We start from the raw sequence: 19,666 nt of genomic DNA, 5'->3' as shown, positions 1-19,666 counted from the left end.
TAAGACTCATATATACAGGCGTACCATCTTCACGACATCACACACCGATAACGCATCATGCAGCCAGCAATCCTGTTGTTGTGTATCGCGGTCGCTGCGGCTCTGCCGGCCCAAGAAAACGCAAGAAACGCCCTTCAGACCGAAAACGACCTTTTGGACACCATCTACAACGACTGCCTTCGGAAAGACACCACCTCATGTCTCAAGTACAAGCTCTTCTCTTTCGTCGACAAGATGTTGGGACACAAGGATACCATCACAGTGACGGAAGGAGTGCAAATTATCAAAACAGGAAGTGATTCGGATGGAGCACCACGAGCATTAAACGGCGACGAAACCATTGAAGGGCTCATCTGGAACAGAATTCAATCCTTCCTGGAATCACATACCATCAAGGTTGATCTTAAAGGCTCCGATATCGTCAATGCTGTCACTTCGACTGCCCGATCCTTCAACGATGTCCTCTCCGAAGAGGAAACTTTGGAAGAAGAAGGACGTGGAAAGAAGAAGAAGGCACAGAAAATCCTCGGACCTTTGATGGCAGCGGCCGCTCTTAAAGCTGCAGTCTTAGGAAAATTGGCCCTTGCTGGTATTGCCTTGATCGCCGGCAAAGCCCTTCTCATCGGTAAAATTGCCTTGGTGTTGTCGGCAATCATCGGATTGAAGAAACTTCTCGGACAAGGTGGCAAACATGTCACTTATGAAGTGGTTTCCCACCCTCAACATTCTTCTAGTCACGTCGCAAGCCACGAAACCGTCTATGGAGGTAGTAGTGGAGGCGGCGGTTATGGCGGAGACGTCGGCGGCGGATACTCTTCTTCTGGACACGGAGGTTGGGGCAGGTCTCTAGATGCTCAACAACTCGCCTACAGGGGACACCCTCAAGCCCAGTAATCGGTCATACCTGTGTACCTGCGAATTCTCAGCGAGCATCTAGTTCTGTTTCTTATTTATCTTATTTATGTATTTATTAGTCTAACGATGACAAAGACTAAAATACCATACTAGATCTAGATTAGGATTAAGTCTAAGTGTTATTTTTGTCAAGTCAATAAAATTGTAAACACTTTGAGAGAGTTTTAATCGGTCAAGGGATACTCAAGGTTAAGTACACCACACCTGACTTTCTCGGTCAATCACTGATTTATTTAAGTAGGAGTTCAACGGGATACCAGATGTCGAGGACGATGACTCGAACTACATTTCCGGAGAAAAATCGATCGATCTTCGGGAGTTTTAATTAATTGTTACTTTAAAACAAAAGGGATTTTACCATTTTCAATTGATCTTTTCAAAATTATCCCACACATTTTAATTACCGGCCTGTTTTTATAGGATTATGTAGACTCAGCAGGATCGTGGACCCGTAGTTTACTTTGGTGTGACAAGAGAATTGGTTAATTGAAACGAGGACAATTAATCTTCACAAGATTTTCAATAGTATTGTTATCAGATGGTACGAGTCCTTTATTAATGAAATATTGTTATTTCAATAATGAAATTTATGTCAATTATAAAATAAACTGTATATTTTACGATCGTCACTATAAACACAAAATCTTATTTGCTTTAATGGAATTTCGTGTTTCCATAAAAATTTACTAGAAAACACGATTGGCCTGAAACACTTTACAGCTAGGTAACTACCAGTCTTATCCATTAGTCACAAAACAGTTGATTCAAGATATTATTTAAATTTTTTTTGGTACTAAACGCCATTTTCAAGTGACGTAATATTAAGCAATATAAATTGTGAAAAATAAAACAAAATTTTCCATAAAAATGACTACATCTGACAGTTGTTCTTAAATTAGATGGAACATAGTGGAACCGTTTGTAAGTGTGCACTGGTGTGCAAAAACACGGAAAAGTAGAAGACATGCAATCAGTTTTGTCTTGTTTTGACGCTTCAAAACATGCAACAAGAATAGACAAAAGCGAATTAATTTTTTCTCAAACAAGCAAACATCTTAATCAAAAATACTTCCTCGCTAATAAATTACATTTTAAACAGTTTACATTTCCAATTTCCAAATTCCAAAGCTTAGTTCATGTTGGTTGCACTGCCAGTCCTGCATGGCGACAATTTTTTATAAGTGACTTAAGTAGGACAGTGGTGGGTGGTGGGGCTAGTCCAATTGTTTAGTATGGTTACTTAAGTGAAGATGTCACTACTCATCTTTCGACCAAAAAAACATAACTTTGTCATATCATCGAAAACAACAAAGTGAAACCGACAAGTTCATTTTCATGCTTCCGATAAGCCAATTTGATAAAATTATTACCTATCTATACATAATCATGTATTAGCTTTGTGACACATTAAACCACATACAGTGGCCCAGTTTCTTAAAGAAAAATAACAATCGCGGAAATATGACACGATGAAAAAAAAGTGATATAACTGTTTTCTTTCTAATTAAAATAGTTTTGCAAATTAGCATAATCCGAAGACGAAAGTGCTCTATACTCAGGATTTGTAACTTTCATTAAACAGTCTCGTTTCGTTTATTCCGAATCACTTTCGATGTTCGATTTATTTTTAATGAGCGATGTGTTAATTGGAAAATGTTTTCTTGCTCATATTGCCACCACGTTTATTTGTCGAAAAATTTGTGTTTGTTAAGCGGTATTTAGTTCACATACACACACCTGTGTTATTCCGATTTCCGTTTAATAGATTCGGAATTGATTTGGTGGAAAATTGCAAGGCGTAAAAAGTTTAGAATAACAATTATGTGAGAATATTTTAGATGAGGAGCACGTTATCTAACCAATTCTTTTTGAATTAATTTGTTTGAAACATTTCTTTCGTAAAAAATTGGACATTTTCACTCATTAAAATTAATTACAATATGTGACATACTTGAAACATTTGTTATTAAAACAAAAAGATAACTCAACTGTTAATACACGTAAAGACAGCACCAACATGTTTGACATGTGAACATATGCGATGTGAAATCACAATTCTTAATAATAATTAAACATAAATTCTCTATAATGTTGTAATTGGCTAACGGAACAAAAGATTACAATTAACAAAGTAAAGAAATTTTAATAACTAAGTAACAATAAAATTTCTCGAAAGTGCAACTTTTGAGTGTTAACTAAAAAAAAAGTTCTTTTATTTTTGTGTCCAACCTCGTTGATTAAGATCCAACCAACGTCATTAACTTTTTATAATTTGCAACCTCCCCAAATTAGAGGCAAGAAAAAGTAATTTCACAGACCAATTGGTATGTAAAAAACGCAAATTGAGAAAAATCAGTACAAACTTTAGCTTTAGATTAATAAAAACACATGACCCCATATTTCCCCAATTAATTAATCATTTTTGTGGTTTACTCATCCAAATAGCGGTTAAGAGGAAACAATGGAAGAAAGTTAAGTAAATTCAACTTTTGGATTAATTATCGGCCAGTGACTAAGAGTAAATTCCTAGCGGTTTCTTCTCAATCCGGCCCTGGACACCTAAACCAAATAGTCATATCGGTTATTGCTCCGGCCTAGTGACCGCTTTTAGGATCAAGGCCCTAACGCTTTCAGGGGCGCAAGACGAAACAAGCTCCGGGGTAAAAAATTAAAAAAAAATAATTGTGGTTTGCGGTCACGACACCGGAGTTGGTATTTCCGGAAGATGTTGAACTTGGACTAGACGAAGATCTGAATTACTTTCGAATGTGATTACGTATCGGAGAAAGTTTACAACTTTTGCGCATGAATTAGCGGGGCTGATTCTATGACGATTGGACCCACCCTGAGACTTTCTAGAGCTTTCGGGTCAAGGGATTCGTCATCTAGGTTTCATGCTCAACTTGGTCGACATAAATAGGAACAATAATTTAGATTTTTGGAAAATCGGTGAAAACACTGAAAATGTCCAATCCAATACTTGCTTCAGAACTAACGAGAGAAAGCACACTTTCGTAATAAGTCTTTCAATTAAATTAAAATATGTGGGTTAACAGGAACAGTCCTGAAAGTCCTAGCGTTGAAAAAACACTTAGTCCAGTCAGTAGGGGCCAAAAAAGGCCTTTGCACTACAAAAGGTGGGATGGTAGTAATTCTTTAATATGTTATTAAGATCTAAAGGTACGAAAAATCGATTTTTCCAAAATAACTCCGCAGCGGTTGATTCTACGACAAAAGTGTTCAGAAAAAAGTTAAAGAAGACAAAAATTCCTCACATTTTCTGTATCAACATTCTTTTTGTAAGTCTAATGTGTAAGGAGTTACAGCGGCGGTAAGATGAACATTTTTCCCAGAAAAATAGCACACCCTCCATTTTCGACCGTAAATTTTGTAAGAACAAATTACACTTGTTTTTAATGTTTTTATACCGTATTTCAAATTACACTGATTTTTCTTTTTACATATAGGGTTATTCATAAATATGAAGCAATATTTGAACCTCAAAAATGACCTATAAAACGATGTTAATTTAATAATAACTCGTGTCCTACCTCTACTGATAAGAATTTTACAGCCTTCAGAACGTGGGTATGAAATTTTTTTTTTGTAATAACTTCTGAACCATTTGATCAAAATACAGCGTGGTCGAAAAGCCTAGAAACGCTTATTATTTTCTGGCAAAACTGTCAATTTTTTTGAAAAAAAAATTATAGGTGTACAATGGCTATAGAATTGCTATTCCAGAAAAATTGAATATCAATTAATTGTTTATACTTACGAGATAAAAACAATTTTTTATAAATGGAAATCTAGCACAATTTTTTTCTAGACATCGAGCTTGTTACAAGAATTGTTGCTGTGCAATTTTTTTGTAAACTTTTAACACTTTTTGTTAAAAAAATGTTTGACTTACAAGAATTTTTTATTAATAAACTACTCGTTTTTTTTTTAAATAAATTGATGAATGTTTAAAGGTTGTAAAGAAGCGATGCCAAGATATTTTTTATTTTAATTAATTGTTTAAACGTACCACCCCTTGGCCAGTGAAAGAAAATTTTGACAGATAAAGTTTATAATTTTTTTTAACATGAATTGTAACATTTTTAATAAATATTTTTGTACATTTATAAAATGCATGAATGCATTCTTTGTAAAAGAATAAATAAAAAACCGTTTTATTTAAGAAAAAAATATTAATACTATGGCAATCTCAAAAGTTCAAACAATTTTTTTCTTTAACATATTTTGTAATCGGATCTTTTTTCTTAAACTGTCTAATTTTTAACTTGAACTGAAATTTTTAATTAGAAATTTGTGATTTGCAATATTTCCTAAAATATGCACGAAGTTGCCAAAATATGCATTTTTTAATTGTCCTAGTTTAATCAAAAAACATCAAATATGCATAAAAAACTTATAATTTTGTTGATATACCTCTTAATAACAAATATGCATTTTGCATATAATCCAAGCCTTATTTATGATTTATGAATAACCCTATATGTAACATGAAAAATCAGTGTAATTTAAAATAGATATCGTTGTTTAATTATTGTGGTGCGGAAAAAACATTACAAACAAGTGTAATTTGTTCTTACAAAATTCACCGTCGAATTTTTTTTGGGAAAAATGTGAGCAATTTTGTCTTCTTTAACTTTTATCTGAACATTTTTGCCGTAGAATCAACCGCTGCGGAAGTATTTTGGAAAAACCTAATTTTTGTACCTTTCATCCAAGATGGCGGCTCGAGCGTTCCAACCCAAGGTCGAAAACTTGGATTTTTTGTCAAGGTCTAAACCTTAACAACATATTAAAAAATTACTACTACATTTTGTAGGGCAAAACTCCCTACTGACTGGACTAATAGTATTATTAGAAAAAAATTTTTTTGAAAAAAAAGTAGTACCGATCACCCTGTATGAGGGTCAACAGGAACAGTCCAGAAAGTCCTAGAGTTGAAAAAACGCTAGTAAAGCATCAAAATTTTAGACAGGTGTGTCGACACGTGACTGCGTCGACCCTCCTGTAAGTAGGTGAGGGTTAAGTTGGCGTCCTTGACATTGTCCATCCGTCTTACTCCACTTAAGTCCTCTCTGACTGGACCTTTGTCTAATTGGCATTCCAGTCCAGTTTTGGTCTACTTGCGAAGTTTCTGCGTTCGCATGTTAATTGGTCGGCCATAAGCTGTGACGGCACGCTTAGGATATGTCCGTATTTTCAATTCGATCTGTTTTCGTCTCGGTCAATGTCACGAACGCATAACACTGACCGCAGAGGGGATAAACCTACCACGAAAAGAAATTTCAAAGGTGGGACCGCGCTATATATACTTGTCTTAAGTGAATTTATATCAGTTACCGGCGACATGTTGTTCAAGTGTTTAGTTTTGGTCATTGTTGCATCGGCATGGGCCCGATCTGCCATCCCTCAACAAAACACCATCCAAGAAGATGACACACCCAGAAGCCAGGAGAATTCCTACTTGGGTGACCTACGTTACGTGTATAAAGTGTATCAAGAATGTGCAGCCAAGGATTTAGGACCGTGTCTCAAACTGAAACTCATCTCCGCCATGGATAGAGTCGCGAGAAATTACGCCGAATTGCCCATTTTCGATGGAGTTTCTTTCGTCAAAAATCCCAAAGCGGTGACTTTGAACGAAGTGAAAACTGAAGAAGAATACGATGCGACTCTTCCAAGGGCTATCAATGAACGTGATTCAGCACTCAATAATATGATTGCGGATAAAATCGCATCATTCTTCGACACTCACACTCTCCAGGTACGATATTTCCCCCCAAAAACCAATAATAATTGTATTATTTAGGTCAAACTACCCTCAGCTTTGAGTGAAGAAAGTCGTGGCAAAAAAGGCAAGAAAGGGATGGGTCTTCTTCTCATTCCTTTGATTTTGGGTGGAACTCTTGTTCCGTTAGCTCTCGGAGCTTTAGCCTTGTTGGCGGGTAAAGCTTTAATTGTGTCGAAATTAGCATTGGTGCTTGCTGGAATCATCGGTTTGAAGAAATTGTTAGGTGGTGGTGGTGGTGGTAGCCACGAATCCGGACACGAAGTTGTCGTTTCCGGAGGTCATGGATCCAGTTGGGGACGCTCCTACGATAAAGAACAAGCCCAGAATTTGGCTTATAGTGCCTATGTTCCCAAAACAACATAATTTAATTTATTTTAATTTTTAATTTATTACAATTATTTATTGTATCTATTTAATAAAGTTTCGTCTTTGGTCTATTATTACGTTAGATTTTACTTTCGAACTGTGGCCTTTGGGCGTAAGTAAACCAGCACGATGGTCTGATATCAGTCATCTTGTTTCGCGGTCGACTTGACGATTCGTTACATTAATATAATCACCTCAAATAGAGCGGATGGAAAAAAATATATACTTTCCCTTGGCGGATTATGTGACTTAATAAAAAAGCTTGTGGCATAATTAATGTAACAATAATTTAACGCTAGAAAGTGATAATTAGTTCCGTCTCGAAACCTAACATTGACTGTCAAAGCCGCGGTCATGATTAGGGACATTTTTTTTAATAAGACGCTTTTAATAGCTTGTAGCTTAACGACATAGAAGAGATACAAAAAAATTAAATAAAGAAAAAACAGCAGCATTTCAATAGTAGTTCAATCTTAGTTGTTTATTATTAGAATTATTTAAAAATCATATAAACCAAATACATAATTTATTTATTTATTTTACAAAAGGGATTTTTGATTTATATATACAGGGAGTCCCAGCGAGTTGAAAAAGTCCATTAGTGACTTTAAATTGTAAAATTTAAAAAAATTGTATAGCACATTGATAGATACTAAATCTAGTGCATCGCCTAAAATTATTTTCAACCATACAGCATGTCCCAAAAATAAGTTACGATATAAACTTGTGTTTTTTTAAAAATAAATAAAACACTATGTTTCTTGGCATTTTTGGATGTAGTCTTTTAAAACAATGTTTTTACGCTAAACTTTTATTAGTCGATTTCGTTTAGTTTTAGAAATAAGACGTTTTTTTGACGAAAACGTACACTTTTTAAAAATTTATTACACAAAAACTAAGACAGCTAGAATAAATTTTTTCTTACTTCTGCCAAGAAGACAGTACAGAGTTTAAAGCTGTAGAATTTTTTTGCTGTTTTGCATTTGCAAAGATTAATAAATTAAGAAGTTTGTTAAAAGTAATAACTTCAAAAAAATAAATAAAAAAAAAGAATTGATAAATGAAAAGATATTTAACATTCAGTATTAATTGTAGCAACAATGCCTATCAATATCAATATCTGGCAACCATAGTAATCCCACCATCTTTTTAGTTATTCATTACCTAAAAGTAAATAATTTTAAAAAGACAATTTAATAATTTTTAAAATGCTTAATTAATTTTAATTTTTAAAGTGCTTCATTTGATTTTTTAAGTTATTGAACTTTTAACAAACGCCTTCATTTTTTTTATTTTTGCTCTAAAGAAATACATATTACAACCTTATAGCTTGTACCTTCTTCTTTGCGGTGGTAAAAAAATATTTCTAGATGTCTTAGTCCGTCGTAACCGTCGTATTTCTAAAACTAAGTAAATTCGACCAATAAACGTTTAGCTTAAAAACATTATTATAAAAATCTACATCCAAAAACGTTAAGAAACATATGGAGTTTCATTATAAAAAACACAAGTTTGTTTTGTAACTTATTTTTGAGACACGATGTATAGTTGAAAATAATTTTAGGCGATAGACTAGATTAGCATCTATCAATGTCTTATATAATTTTTTTAATTTTACCATTTAAATGTCACTAATAAACTTTTTCAACTCGCTGGGACAGCCTGTATGTATACAGAAAACCTTATTTTTAGATAGTATAAATACTGTTAATGTAGAAAATGAGTTTTTAGAGACATGTATTTTGAAAGATGTTTCGAGGGTAACCCAGATTTCGAGTAACGCGTTTTTATTTTTTTGCATGTGAACGTTGCCAAATATTTGTAAAAAAAAACATGAAAAAGTAAAAACATATTAGAGACTAACAGAGTAAATGGCTCATAATGAAAACGTAGCGTAGCTTTTGTTTCTTGTAATTAAAAATTCAAAATCTCTGTTATGCAACCTAACACTCGACATTAAAAATAAATTAACACATTTTGACGACTTTGGTGCTTTGTGGTTTTTAACCTTAATTTATTTCCGGTGATTCGTGCTTGGCACTGTTAGATTTTGATAAAACTCATTTGCTATAAGCATGTGGCAGATGGGATGTCAGAAGAACGCCGCATCTAATAGAGAAAGAAATTGACGTTATCAAACATTTATAGAGTAGAATGACAAGATTCTCAATATCTCTTTACAGTTGAAACGGTTTCTTAAAATCGATAATTTCCAAACTAGCTGTTAAGCGAGTCAAGTACTCAACGTACTCGACACAATTGAAAATACGAGTAATTGTTATTTCAGGTGGCTGGAGTCTTATAGTCACGTTCAAACGTGAGAAGCATAAAAATGCTCAACATGCATAAATAATTGAATGCAAATCACTGAAAGACAGAAAGAAATCGAATTTTCAGTTTGAGTAATTTCAGACGAACCGGAGCTTTAAACAATATTGACAGATTTAAAATGAATTTATTTCTTGTTGTGACAGAGAAACAATTTTTATTAAATGTCCAGTACAAACTTGCAAGAATTTACCTCTGCCTTTCAGAAAAGTAGCAAAACAGTTATTTTAATGTCTAAACCTTATTTTCTCAAATATAATTAATTTAATTTTGCACAGATAAATCGGATAGCCTCGAGGTGTGTTCGTGCATGCATTCGTGGGAAAAATAGCGATTCAAATTCTTCTTTCTTTTGATAAAAACACTCCGAAAATAGAGCTTCCGGTCTTCAAACCCATCCTAGACTTCAAATTACTATAAATGCGTATTGTACACGATCATTAGACAAACTAGAACATAGACAGTCATTAAACTAGCACAGATATCATAAATTTTTTTTTAATGGCTAGTCCTAGCCTTCTCCTCCTGATATAACCAGGACGCAATCAGCCAAGGATCACAGTGTGTCTTCGTGCGGCAGACATGAAGGTTTACGTGTTCTTCTTCTTCTTTTGGTTCTTAACGGATGTCTTCGCTGACAGTTTATACGAAGATAGCGTCTACAGAGAGGCCATCCTCTTCGTCAATGAGTGTGGATCCAGGTCTCTCACTTTGTGTTTTAAGGTCCGTATTTCAGCATTTTTTTTTTAATTGTACTTGACCTTTTGGTCGGTCAATGCCATTCTTTCTAAAGCTGTTATTATAAACGAATTTGTGAATATGTCCATTGCGGTTGAACAAATCCAATTTGACAATTGTTTTACCGTAGCTAGGCAAATAATTTTCAGAAAAATCTATAAATTGTTTTATTAAAATATGGTTTTAAATTTTATTGAACTAAAGTTTTTTATTCGTTCGATTAGTTTCAGTTATTTTCGCAAAAATTTAATTAAAAAAGAAAAGTCCCATTTAATTAAAATCAATACGCATATTCATTTTGAATTACTGAAAAGCTCAGATACTCGAAATTCTATTATACCTACTTACTACTTATATATTTTTTTCTTTATTTTGTTTTACCAACCATTATTAGAAATGTATTAAAAGCAAATTTTACCTTCACATTCACCTTAAATTTCATAGTTACAAAAACCTTTTTTTAGAATAATTTGTTAATTAAATATTTGTACTATGTACTTTTTATAAAAAAAGTTAAAATGGCAACAATATTTTCACATGGAATATTTATTTTTCAATTGGAAATCCGACGTTAATTTATTTAGTATGCACTGAAAAGGTATATAAGCATGAATTATTAAATACGGTTATAAATTTTCTTAAAAATTCAAATTGTATGAAAGAAATACGTTAAAAAAGTTTTTTCTCATTACTGCATTGTCCATTTTTAAGCAATTTCCCACAATTCGCACGCAAATTTTGCTCCCATTCACCAAAACAATGTCATCTCTTCCGTTAGTCTTCCTGACCCATCAATTAAATTATCATTGCTCTCATCATGCGTTATGTTTACTCCTAACTGTACCTTCCACCTTGCCTTTGTAGGAAAAAGCCCTCAAATTCATCGAGCGCCTCCCGAACAATATCGATATCGGAAATGGAATACGAATCAAACAAAGTGATTCAGGGCGACTTGCAAGAGAATACACTCCAATAAGTTTGCCGAATGAAACACTGGAAAGAGAGGCAATCCTGGATAGAATGCTTTTGGAGCGCATCACCGATTACTTGTCATCACATACGCTAGAATTTAAATTTCCAATCAGTTCGGATCTGGACATGTCAGCGGGAGAAGGTAAATGCACCATATGAATGTGTTATTTTTTCACTGAAAAAATATTCTGTTAAAACAGCTCGCAAGGGAGGAGGAGGGGGAGGAGGAGGAGGAGAAGGAGGTGGTGGAGGCGGCAAGAAAGGAGGCAAAAAAGGCGGAATGGGAATGATGATGATGATGTTTTCCATGAAAGCTGCAGCCATGTATGCCATAGGCCTCAAAGTTGTTGCAATGATAGCTTTCAAAGCTTTGCTCGCGGCCAAAATCGCTCTGACTATTGCAGGAATTATAGCATTGAAAAAGCTCGTCGAATCGAAACATCATACGCAAACTTATGAAGTTGTAGCACATCCTGTTTCACACGGCGAAGATTACAGTCATTACGATAGAGCTTTCAGTCAGGAATTGGTTTACAAAGGTCACAGAATCGGTTCTTAGACGGCCTTTCTAACCCCTAACGGTACTTAGTACAGTATTAGAGTTTCAGGTTTTTATGTCAAATAACCTCAACTGGTACCTGAAATTAACACAATTTTAGCTTTAATTTAGGAATTTATTTATTTATTTATTTATTGAAATGTTTTAAAATAAATTCGGTTTTATTTAAGTATTTATTCATTCACTCAAAATACGTTTTCCTGATATTAATTAATCCTTTGTCCTTCTAAAATCTCCTCTTACACTAATCCGTTATCCGATAGTCCTCTTCGACTATCTTGTAATTTGTGGTTTCTCAATCGGAACCATTAATGATTTCTTAGACGCAAAACCCAAAGCTTTAGAATGGTCGAATCAACATCAAAGCTCTCATTAAGTAAAAACAAAAACTTCCATCAAACTAAACTGGAAACTTATTTAAGTTGAAATAGTTAGGTATCTACCTACTTAAATTATATGCAAACAAGGAAAAGTGCATGGTAAACAAGCGTAATAAATATCAGAACTGAAATTTTATGTTTACTTTTATGTAACTTTCTGCAGGAAGGAAGATAATCTTGCACTGATGATCTAAAGTTGGTAAAGTCGGCATTTGCTACAGCAAATGAAAATAACAACAAAAGAAAAATCTTAAAAGTGCAGAAACACAACTCTTATTTATCAGAACATGTTGACAAAACTATTGTTATTTGAAAAAGTATTTGATTTCACTTAATTCAATCTTTTAGTCCACCATTCTATACAATGTCACATATGTTCCAATTGTTTCAATACACAAGAAGTACATCAAAATCTCAAATGTTGCCTTGCAATTTGAAATTAAAAATTAGAAAACATTTTCTGCTAGTTATAAAACGACGAATTTTGCACTTTTTATTTTAAAAAACATCCGCTGGCTTAAATATTCTCACACAATTACCTTCATTTCGTAATTCGTACCTTCGATTCTTTGTCACGAATGAATTTTTAAAGAAACTCGGTGAACTAATTACAAACTGGTGCGCTTCTAATTTTGTCTGATTATTCACACAAGAATTAAGTTGTCACACGATCGATTTGATATTGAGTAAGACGAAAAAAAATTGTACAGGAAATACGCTTCAAATATCAAAGAAAGAAAAAGCAGACACTTCCTGTTCAGAAAAAGGACGATTTAGGATGACCCCAGGACGAAGAGAAAAATTTTAATTAAAAGTACAGTCGGCAGGAAATCCTAATCCCTCAAGTGTAAAATTTCCAATGTAAGATTGACACTTGGCATGTAAAGTAGTTCACTCGGAGACAAAAGATGTCTATCTTTAACAATGAAAAAATGGTAATTACCTCCGGAGCACTTTCACTGAAAGTTTAAATTCACTCAGACATGACTATTGTCTAGTATATATGATCCTCTCTGCGAATTTCCCTCTTATTTTAGAAAAATGCCACCAAACACACACAAGTCCTCCATTATTTTGTTCTTTATAATTATTTCTGTGGCGTGTAATAGTGTTAATCATCCTTCTATTGAAGAATCCTTCAAACAGTGTCTAGTTTCGCAACCCTCCGTTAGTTTGGGACATTGTTTTGGCGTTGGAGCTATTAGTAAATTGCGAAGTTTGGACAGTGACCAGGAATTTGATTTAATTGACGGTGTTACTTTGAGCAGGAACCAGGAGTACAGAGAAACGTACAATTTTGCCGACAGAGATCCAGGGGATTTTCGGTGAGTCGCTTTAATAAGGTTTGTTGAGGAAGTTGGGACAAAAGGACTTTTTCATCGAGATAAAGCTCACAATTTTGAGGTAACAGATTAATGATTAATGAATTATTTGGCAAACAATTAAATTAACTGGATGGGAGGTTTGTTAAGAAAGTTTTTTTGTTTCGGTACAAAACTTGCTTAGAAATTAATCTTTTGTTTGAGTGAAATTTCGGTCAATTAACTTTTCCATTTTTTTCAATTTGATTTAACTTCATGAACAAGACATGTTGAAAAGTAACTTGAGAAAAGTTTTTATTAACATTTTTTACTAAAGTTTTTCCATTTTTTATAAAAATATATCTTAGTTTAATAAGAAAACCTTTTTTCAGAACGTGGATCGACTCACTGAGCCATGTATTTTCTCACCGGAGTTTACAGTGGGATATGGGATTTTTGTATCCCGGACTTTTTATGCGCGTAGCGCCCTCTACAAGTCCGGGAGGTCAACTAGAGTTTATGTTAGATCCGCAACGTGAAATCCTCAACAAACACTCAATCAAAGAGTTTGGTACAGGTAGGTTTACGTCTCGACTAAAAGTAGATTTCTACAAAACTTAATAATCGCAACAAATTCATAGATGGTATAAAGTTTCATGGTCTTGTTGCAAGTTCAAGGGTTAGACATGACTTTGATAAATCACTTTTTGTAGGTCGACTACTTGCGCGCCAGTTTCTTGTACCGTTTTTGTTGGGGTTCAAGTTCAATGTTGCCACTCTTATTCCAATTTTATTCGGACTGTTGGCACTACTTGCTAAAAAAGCAATCATTTTGAGCAAAATTGCACTGGTCATCAGCAGTGCGTATGGTTTGGGGACTTTACTGTTGGGAAATAATGGCAATAGAGTACCGAATCAGTATCAAACGGGAGGTTTCAATCCCGGATTTGGCGGAAGTTCACAGTTTCACCACCACAATAGGTGATTTATTATTCCAAAATATTTTTTCTTTTATCTCTTATTTTTAAACACAGTTATAAAAAAGAAGGATACGACCACCTACAAGTACCTTTATAAAAATTGGTAATTTTTTTCATTATACTTGGTTTTATTTGTTGGAGAAATTTCAGAATTTGCGATTACAGATTTCCTGAAGATGAGTATCCGGAGGTGTATTACCGTGGGATCGTAGAAAACAACAATGTGGACCAATTACGAGTCCATGGGAAGATTCAAAAACTTTTTACGGACGAGAAAACAACTCATGGTCGAAATTTCGCTTGGAGTGAAGATGAAAAAGTCCAAAAATCCACTTAAAAACTTTAATTTTGTATTTTTTTTAATAAATAAACAATAATAAAATAATTAGGTGCTTTACTGCCTAACCAGCTTAGACACGTATCAGATAATCTCTTTGATGACCAGATGCGTCCTGAATTCTTCGGCCTCAAGCTACCTTCAGCACAGTTTCATTTAACTTTCTATGTACAGGTAGGTACATATCTAAGAATTTCAATAAGGCATATCGTACAAAAAATGTTTGTTTTTGTCGTCCGACAACCTACGTTTGACTCGAATTAATTCCGTTACAGTTATGTAAGTTTAAATGTCTACCAGAGCACGCAGCCTGGAGCAATAAGAGTGACTCAGGAATGCTGTTTTTTTTATCCAGTTTTCTCAATTATTATTAAAAGTAAAAACGTTTTGCTTAATCAAGATTTTACAGCTTTTGTTTGAAGCTCAATCCATAAAGATGGATCCGTTTTCTCTTAAGTAATTTAGCTTCCGCGACCGGTAATGTCTCGCTTGACATTGACTAAGGAAAGTTTAAACACGGATGCAAGAGAAATTACATCTAACAGTTTTTACACACCTGCTGAATACATTAGCGCTAAGTGTATGAATTGGATTTTTCAAATTTTATTCAAAAAATTATAAATAACACCTCAAAAAAGCTTTTGCATCAATAATTTACATTTTCGAAAATTTCAACGCGTTTTAACTGAACTGTAACAAAAGTGCGTTTTAATTGCGGTAATTGTAGGTTTTCTAAGTACAAAACTTGGTAATTGTCACTACACCGCTATAAAACCATAGTCGGAACAAATTTGGGTCGTACTGAAGAAATAATTGTGTGATGTATTAAAAACCAGTAGTTTAAATTGACAAAATAATCTCCGCCCCCAAAAATGACCCAATAAGTTCAAATAACATACAATTGATATTAGAAACCGAGTGAAAACGAGAACAAAATTTTTCCTCAAAAAAGAATAAAATTTTTAATAACAACTTAATTATTATCTTGTACATTATTTAACGCACTTTGTAGTAACAACATTGGCACCAAATTAAAGAGACCGTAAAATCCGCCATTAGGAGCGAGGCATCAAATTCACCTAATTTTTTTCTTAAATATGTATGCACCGAATTCGTGAGTTTGTTTCTGTGGAACGATCGCCACGCTTTGTAATCCTCATTTTTATATAAATCCAAAAATGCTCTCTTCCATATCAGTCTGTTGAACGTCCACCATGTGCACCATACGTTTTATTACCGTTGTGCTTTTATTTTTTGTTAAATCTAGTGTCTCATTAGACAGGGAGACTTACAGAAGCCTCATACCTTTCCGGGAGTGCTTCGGCAAAAACCAACCTGGTTTGTGTCTCAAAGAAAAGGCCCTCGAGGCCCTCAACACGACTATTATGACCGATAAGCCTTTCGTCCTTTTCGACATTGTCGAAATCGCCAGAAATCCCAACTATCACTACAATATCTCGGAAAATTTATCAGACGAACCTTCTGCCAGAAGCTTGCAACTTTCAGACATGCTATACTCAAAAATCGAGGAATTTTTTAAATCAAGAGTTATCAAATTTAATATGGCGCCTGCTTTTGAAGAAGGTAAGTTGAGTTGTTAAAAATTTACAATTTGACGTTTTCTTTTTGCAGCTAGAGGCAAGAAAGACAAAGGCGGCGGCAAAGGTGGAATGATGATGTTGGCTGCTGGTGGAATGGCCTGTATGATGGCTCAAATGTTTATGGGCAAAGTTGCTTTTATGGCAGGAACAGCATTGGTCATTGCTAAATTGGCACTTTTCCTTTCGGCTATCGTTGGATTGAAGAAATTGTCAAGTGGTGGCGGCGGTGGCGGCGAAACATCCCATGTAGTATATGCCAGTAGTGATGGACACAGTCATGGAGGCGGCGGATGGCATAGAAGTTTGAACAATGATGCTCATAATATTGCGTACAAGGCGCATATTACTGACGCTAGTTCAGGATATTAACGTTTAAGACAATTTTAATTAATTTATTTTATTTATTTGTAATTTAGGTGAAGTACAATTTATGGCAGTTTAAGTGCAAGTAAGACAATATTTGAGTACTTAACATCAAGTTCAAATATTATCTTGCTATCTCGTCACACTCACTAACCGTGTTGTAAAAGACGCTTCCTAGTATAGTGTCAAATAATTACAAGGTCTGAAAATTGTACAAATGATGATGAAATAAACCATTTACAACCGTGCGTAGTAATCCGATTAAAGATCTAAAATGCGTAATTTATGCATATAGCGTAACAGATCTTTACGTAAGAACCTGCTCTGAATCATGACATCAATAAACATTTAATCCGGAAATTCCAATGTCCATTTGTTTAAACATCCATTACAATTATTAATACATACAACTTTTCATAAAAGAAAATGCACTAAACAAAGAACAAACAAAAAATTTCCCACAAATAGAGCAACGTGCATGTACCATATACGAGTGAAAGTTTTGAAGAAGTTGGTGAGAAATTGGTCGACCTAGTGAACAACATCGGTCAAGATCAACCTTATTTTAGATGCTAGATGCAACTTTTCTCCTTTAGTAATTTACCAATTGATCAAATATGTATAAATGTTATGTCAAGTCAAGTCTTCATATATAAATATCTTTATTTCACATTGTCAAAAATAAGTGGAACATTCTTCTCATAACTGCAATATCAAGATCTTATTCGAGAGGTGTTAATAGCACGTAAAATTCCCTTAAAATAAGTAATAAAGTATATTTTTTTCAAGTTATTAGTAAAAGTAGCCATAAATTAGCTAATTGTTTTCATTTTGTGTACTAGTGTGAAAAAACACAAGTGATTGCCAGTTTAACACCTACTTAACTTCACTCTTACTAAATCTAACAAACTACTCATAAAACCAGGTTTAATTCAACATTCTTTACTGACCAATAATTACATACATACATAAATTATAATAAATTAATTTATCGCTATATTAAAATATTTGTAGTGTTTTTTTAGGATACTCAATTCTACGACCGAACACATCATACGACCTGTGGTAATGGTCGTCCTCTTCGTATGAAGTTGAATGAGTGTGAACTTCAGAATGTTTGGGTATTTTGACAATTTCCAAAGTCGTCTTTTCTTGGCCACTGCTAACCAATTTTTTCAATCCCAAAATTGCACTCAGTATCAGGGCCATTTTGCCTATAATAATTGCGGTTCCAGACATGACTGCAATTCCTTGATAAGCCATCGCCAAGAAAGTTCCTTTAATTGCTAATGCTCCTAATAAAGCACCACCACTTCCTCCTTTGTTTCCTTTCTTTCGACCTTCTTCCAATAATTTTGGAAGTTTAATTTCAAATTTGTGACTACCCAAAAATCGTCGTGTTGTGTTTAGTAACAAGTCGTCCAATTCCTCCGATTTGAGTTGTTCTAATTTAGATTCGATTAGAGGTTTACTGAGGGTTTGTTCATCACTCACTAAAGTCACACCGTCAATAACATTAAGAGCTTTGGAATGAAGGGCTCGATCTATTACTTTCAATCCTAGGATTTTCAGACACTTGAAAATATCCATTTTGTGTGAACATTGATTGTAAACTTTTTTTAAAATATTCAAACTTGTATAGTTTGCACAAGTTAGGGTTAACAAACATAGGAAAAAAACTGTTAAATAACTCATGTCTAGATCAATACTGAGATAGAAATTTTCTTCAGGAGTTTATATATTAGACTAGTTCGTGTTTTTTGCTCACTTTTAGAGCATGATTTTTACACTTGATTCTTTAGTAGAATTTGTAAATGCACGCAACTTCCGTTTTCTTTGGACCACCAAGCAGAAAAGTCTTCTCTGAACACAATCTAGGCGAGAAATGCGTGACCATTTGGTCTAAATATGAAAACAATTAATACAAATTATTTTACATTAACCAGATGCTTTACGACAAGTAGAACTTTGATAATGAACGATATTATAAATTCAATAAATAATTTTCGCGTTGAAAAACATCTCTGGAAACTAGACCAAAGTTGTCAAAATACACACAACTAATTGAAAAGATTGCATCTTGCTTATAATTAAGAGCATCAATTTATATAATGAGCGCGTATGTGTCTAAAGTAGGACGTACGCTTTATTGTTCACCTTAGTTAAAGAACAATTTATTGTTCTACTCTACATTACACTGTCACTCTTAACCAGCTTCTTATACAACATCAACCACTATCGAACGTTGAGAATTAGGTTATTGTAATGCACCTTAATGCATTTCCTCTTGTAAATCTAATAAAAGCATTCCGGAATTGACCCCATTGGCAAAACTACGCAAATATTTTCGGTGTACCACAAACAGCGGACTTGTGGTTTTGTTTACGCATCTTTTGACACACTTTTAACGCTAAATTTTTAAAATTTAGGGTAAACAATGCAAACTTTAAAATACGTTTTTTTTTTCTATTTGTTTTACGAAGAGATACGTAATGTCTCAATTAATTACGTTTCAAGAGGAAACGATGCTTGATGATTACGCACTGAAATTATTACAATCTCAAGAGTCTTCTGTAATTTTAAGTGAATTATGGCAATGGTAATAAGTGTACTAAGTTTAAAATGACCGGGAGTAACACTGACCTGAAAAACATCTAAAGATATTTCAAATATTGTCCTTTCAGGAAATTCGTATATTTGAAAAGTCATTAAGATATCTCTAAATTTCGTTTGTTTTATGGTGTTTCATCCCAATTTCTGTGCCTACTGACTTAGAATCGGAGCAGTCGAATTTAGAACAAAGAACAATAAAAATAAGTTAATTATAGCAAACAATACTATTATTAAAGCATAAAATTTAGTAAATATAAGCCACAAAACGGTCGATTTTGTTATCCATTGATCTGTTTGTGTATCGAAGCAGTGAATAAAAACCCCTAAATCACTTACAATTTCAATATCATTGAAACAAATCCACCAAATAAACTAAAACATTTTTAGTTTCAATTTCAGACATC

General features: G+C 33.8%; 4 protein-coding genes and 1 pseudogene across 4 annotated transcripts; 4 read left to right on the top strand and 1 right to left on the bottom strand.

Annotated features, from left to right (window-relative positions):
• Nucleotides 1–20: 20 nt before the first annotated feature.
• Nucleotides 21–7,167, top strand: LOC123009747. Its single transcript, XM_044406260.1, has 4 exons — nt 21–890; nt 3,446–3,575; nt 6,041–6,697; nt 6,743–7,167. Exons 1-4 carry the CDS (start codon nt 58–60, stop codon nt 7,085–7,087), a joined length of 1,965 nt encoding a protein of 654 aa, XP_044262195.1. The 5' UTR covers nt 21–57; the 3' UTR covers nt 7,088–7,167.
• Nucleotides 7,168–9,956: 2,789 nt separating this feature from the next.
• Nucleotides 9,957–11,859, top strand: LOC123015672. The gene is made up of 3 exons (XM_044415547.1): nt 9,957–10,141; nt 11,021–11,270; nt 11,329–11,859. The coding sequence occupies exons 1-3, from the start codon at nt 10,001–10,003 to the stop codon at nt 11,685–11,687; spliced, it is 750 nt and encodes a 249-aa protein (XP_044271482.1). The 5' UTR covers nt 9,957–10,000; the 3' UTR covers nt 11,688–11,859.
• A 1,249-nt stretch (nt 11,860–13,108) lies between these two features.
• LOC123015670 lies at nt 13,109–14,725 on the top strand. Its single transcript, XM_044415544.1, has 4 exons — nt 13,109–13,392; nt 13,761–13,945; nt 14,082–14,349; nt 14,514–14,725. The coding sequence occupies exons 1-4, from the start codon at nt 13,109–13,111 to the stop codon at nt 14,683–14,685; spliced, it is 909 nt and encodes a 302-aa protein (XP_044271479.1). The 3' UTR covers nt 14,686–14,725.
• A 1,138-nt stretch (nt 14,726–15,863) lies between these two features.
• On the top strand, nt 15,864–16,979 carry LOC123015674 (annotated as a pseudogene).
• A 172-nt stretch (nt 16,980–17,151) lies between these two features.
• Nucleotides 17,152–18,344, bottom strand: LOC123015682. The gene has a single exon (XM_044415557.1). The coding sequence runs from the start codon at nt 18,342–18,344 to the stop codon at nt 17,649–17,651; it is 696 nt and encodes a 231-aa protein (XP_044271492.1). The 3' UTR covers nt 17,152–17,648.
• Nucleotides 18,345–19,666: the final 1,322 nt, after the last annotated feature.

The sequence above is a fragment of the Tribolium madens genome, unplaced genomic scaffold, assembly GCF_015345945.1.
Source record: "Tribolium madens isolate multiple individuals breed KSU strain unplaced genomic scaffold, Tmad_KSU_1.1 Scaffold_19;HRSCAF=116;Tcas5.2_LG9, whole genome shotgun sequence".
Classification (NCBI taxonomy): Eukaryota; Metazoa; Arthropoda; class Insecta; order Coleoptera; family Tenebrionidae; genus Tribolium; species Tribolium madens.
The sequence above is the reverse complement of the archived record's forward strand: the minus strand, read 5'-3'. Positions and strand labels throughout refer to the sequence as shown.

Excerpts from the sequence above, each read along its gene's own strand:
- LOC123009747 (XM_044406260.1), top strand. The coding sequence starts at position 58 with ATGCAGCCAGCAATCCTGTTGTTGTGTATCGCGGTCGCTGCGGCTCTG. Across the intron at positions 3,576-6,040 it reads AAGACGAAACAAGCTCCGGG|TCCAGTTTTGGTCTACTTGC; the intron begins GTAAAAAATTAA and ends TTGGCATTCCAG. Across the intron at positions 6,698-6,742 it reads TCGACACTCACACTCTCCAG|GTCAAACTACCCTCAGCTTT; the intron begins GTACGATATTTC and ends TGTATTATTTAG.
- LOC123015672 (XM_044415547.1), top strand. The coding sequence starts at position 10,001 with ATGAAGGTTTACGTGTTCTTCTTCTTCTTTTGGTTCTTAACGGATGTC. Across the intron at positions 10,142-11,020 it reads CTCTCACTTTGTGTTTTAAG|GAAAAAGCCCTCAAATTCAT; the intron begins GTCCGTATTTCA and ends TTGCCTTTGTAG. Across the intron at positions 11,271-11,328 it reads GGACATGTCAGCGGGAGAAG|CTCGCAAGGGAGGAGGAGGG; the intron begins GTAAATGCACCA and ends CTGTTAAAACAG.
- LOC123015670 (XM_044415544.1), top strand. The coding sequence starts at position 13,109 with ATGCCACCAAACACACACAAGTCCTCCATTATTTTGTTCTTTATAATT. Across the intron at positions 13,393-13,760 it reads AGAGATCCAGGGGATTTTCG|AACGTGGATCGACTCACTGA; the intron begins GTGAGTCGCTTT and ends ACCTTTTTTCAG. Across the intron at positions 13,946-14,081 it reads AATCAAAGAGTTTGGTACAG|GTCGACTACTTGCGCGCCAG; the intron begins GTAGGTTTACGT and ends CACTTTTTGTAG.
- LOC123015682 (XM_044415557.1), bottom strand. The coding sequence starts at position 18,344 with ATGAGTTATTTAACAGTTTTTTTCCTATGTTTGTTAACCCTAACTTGT.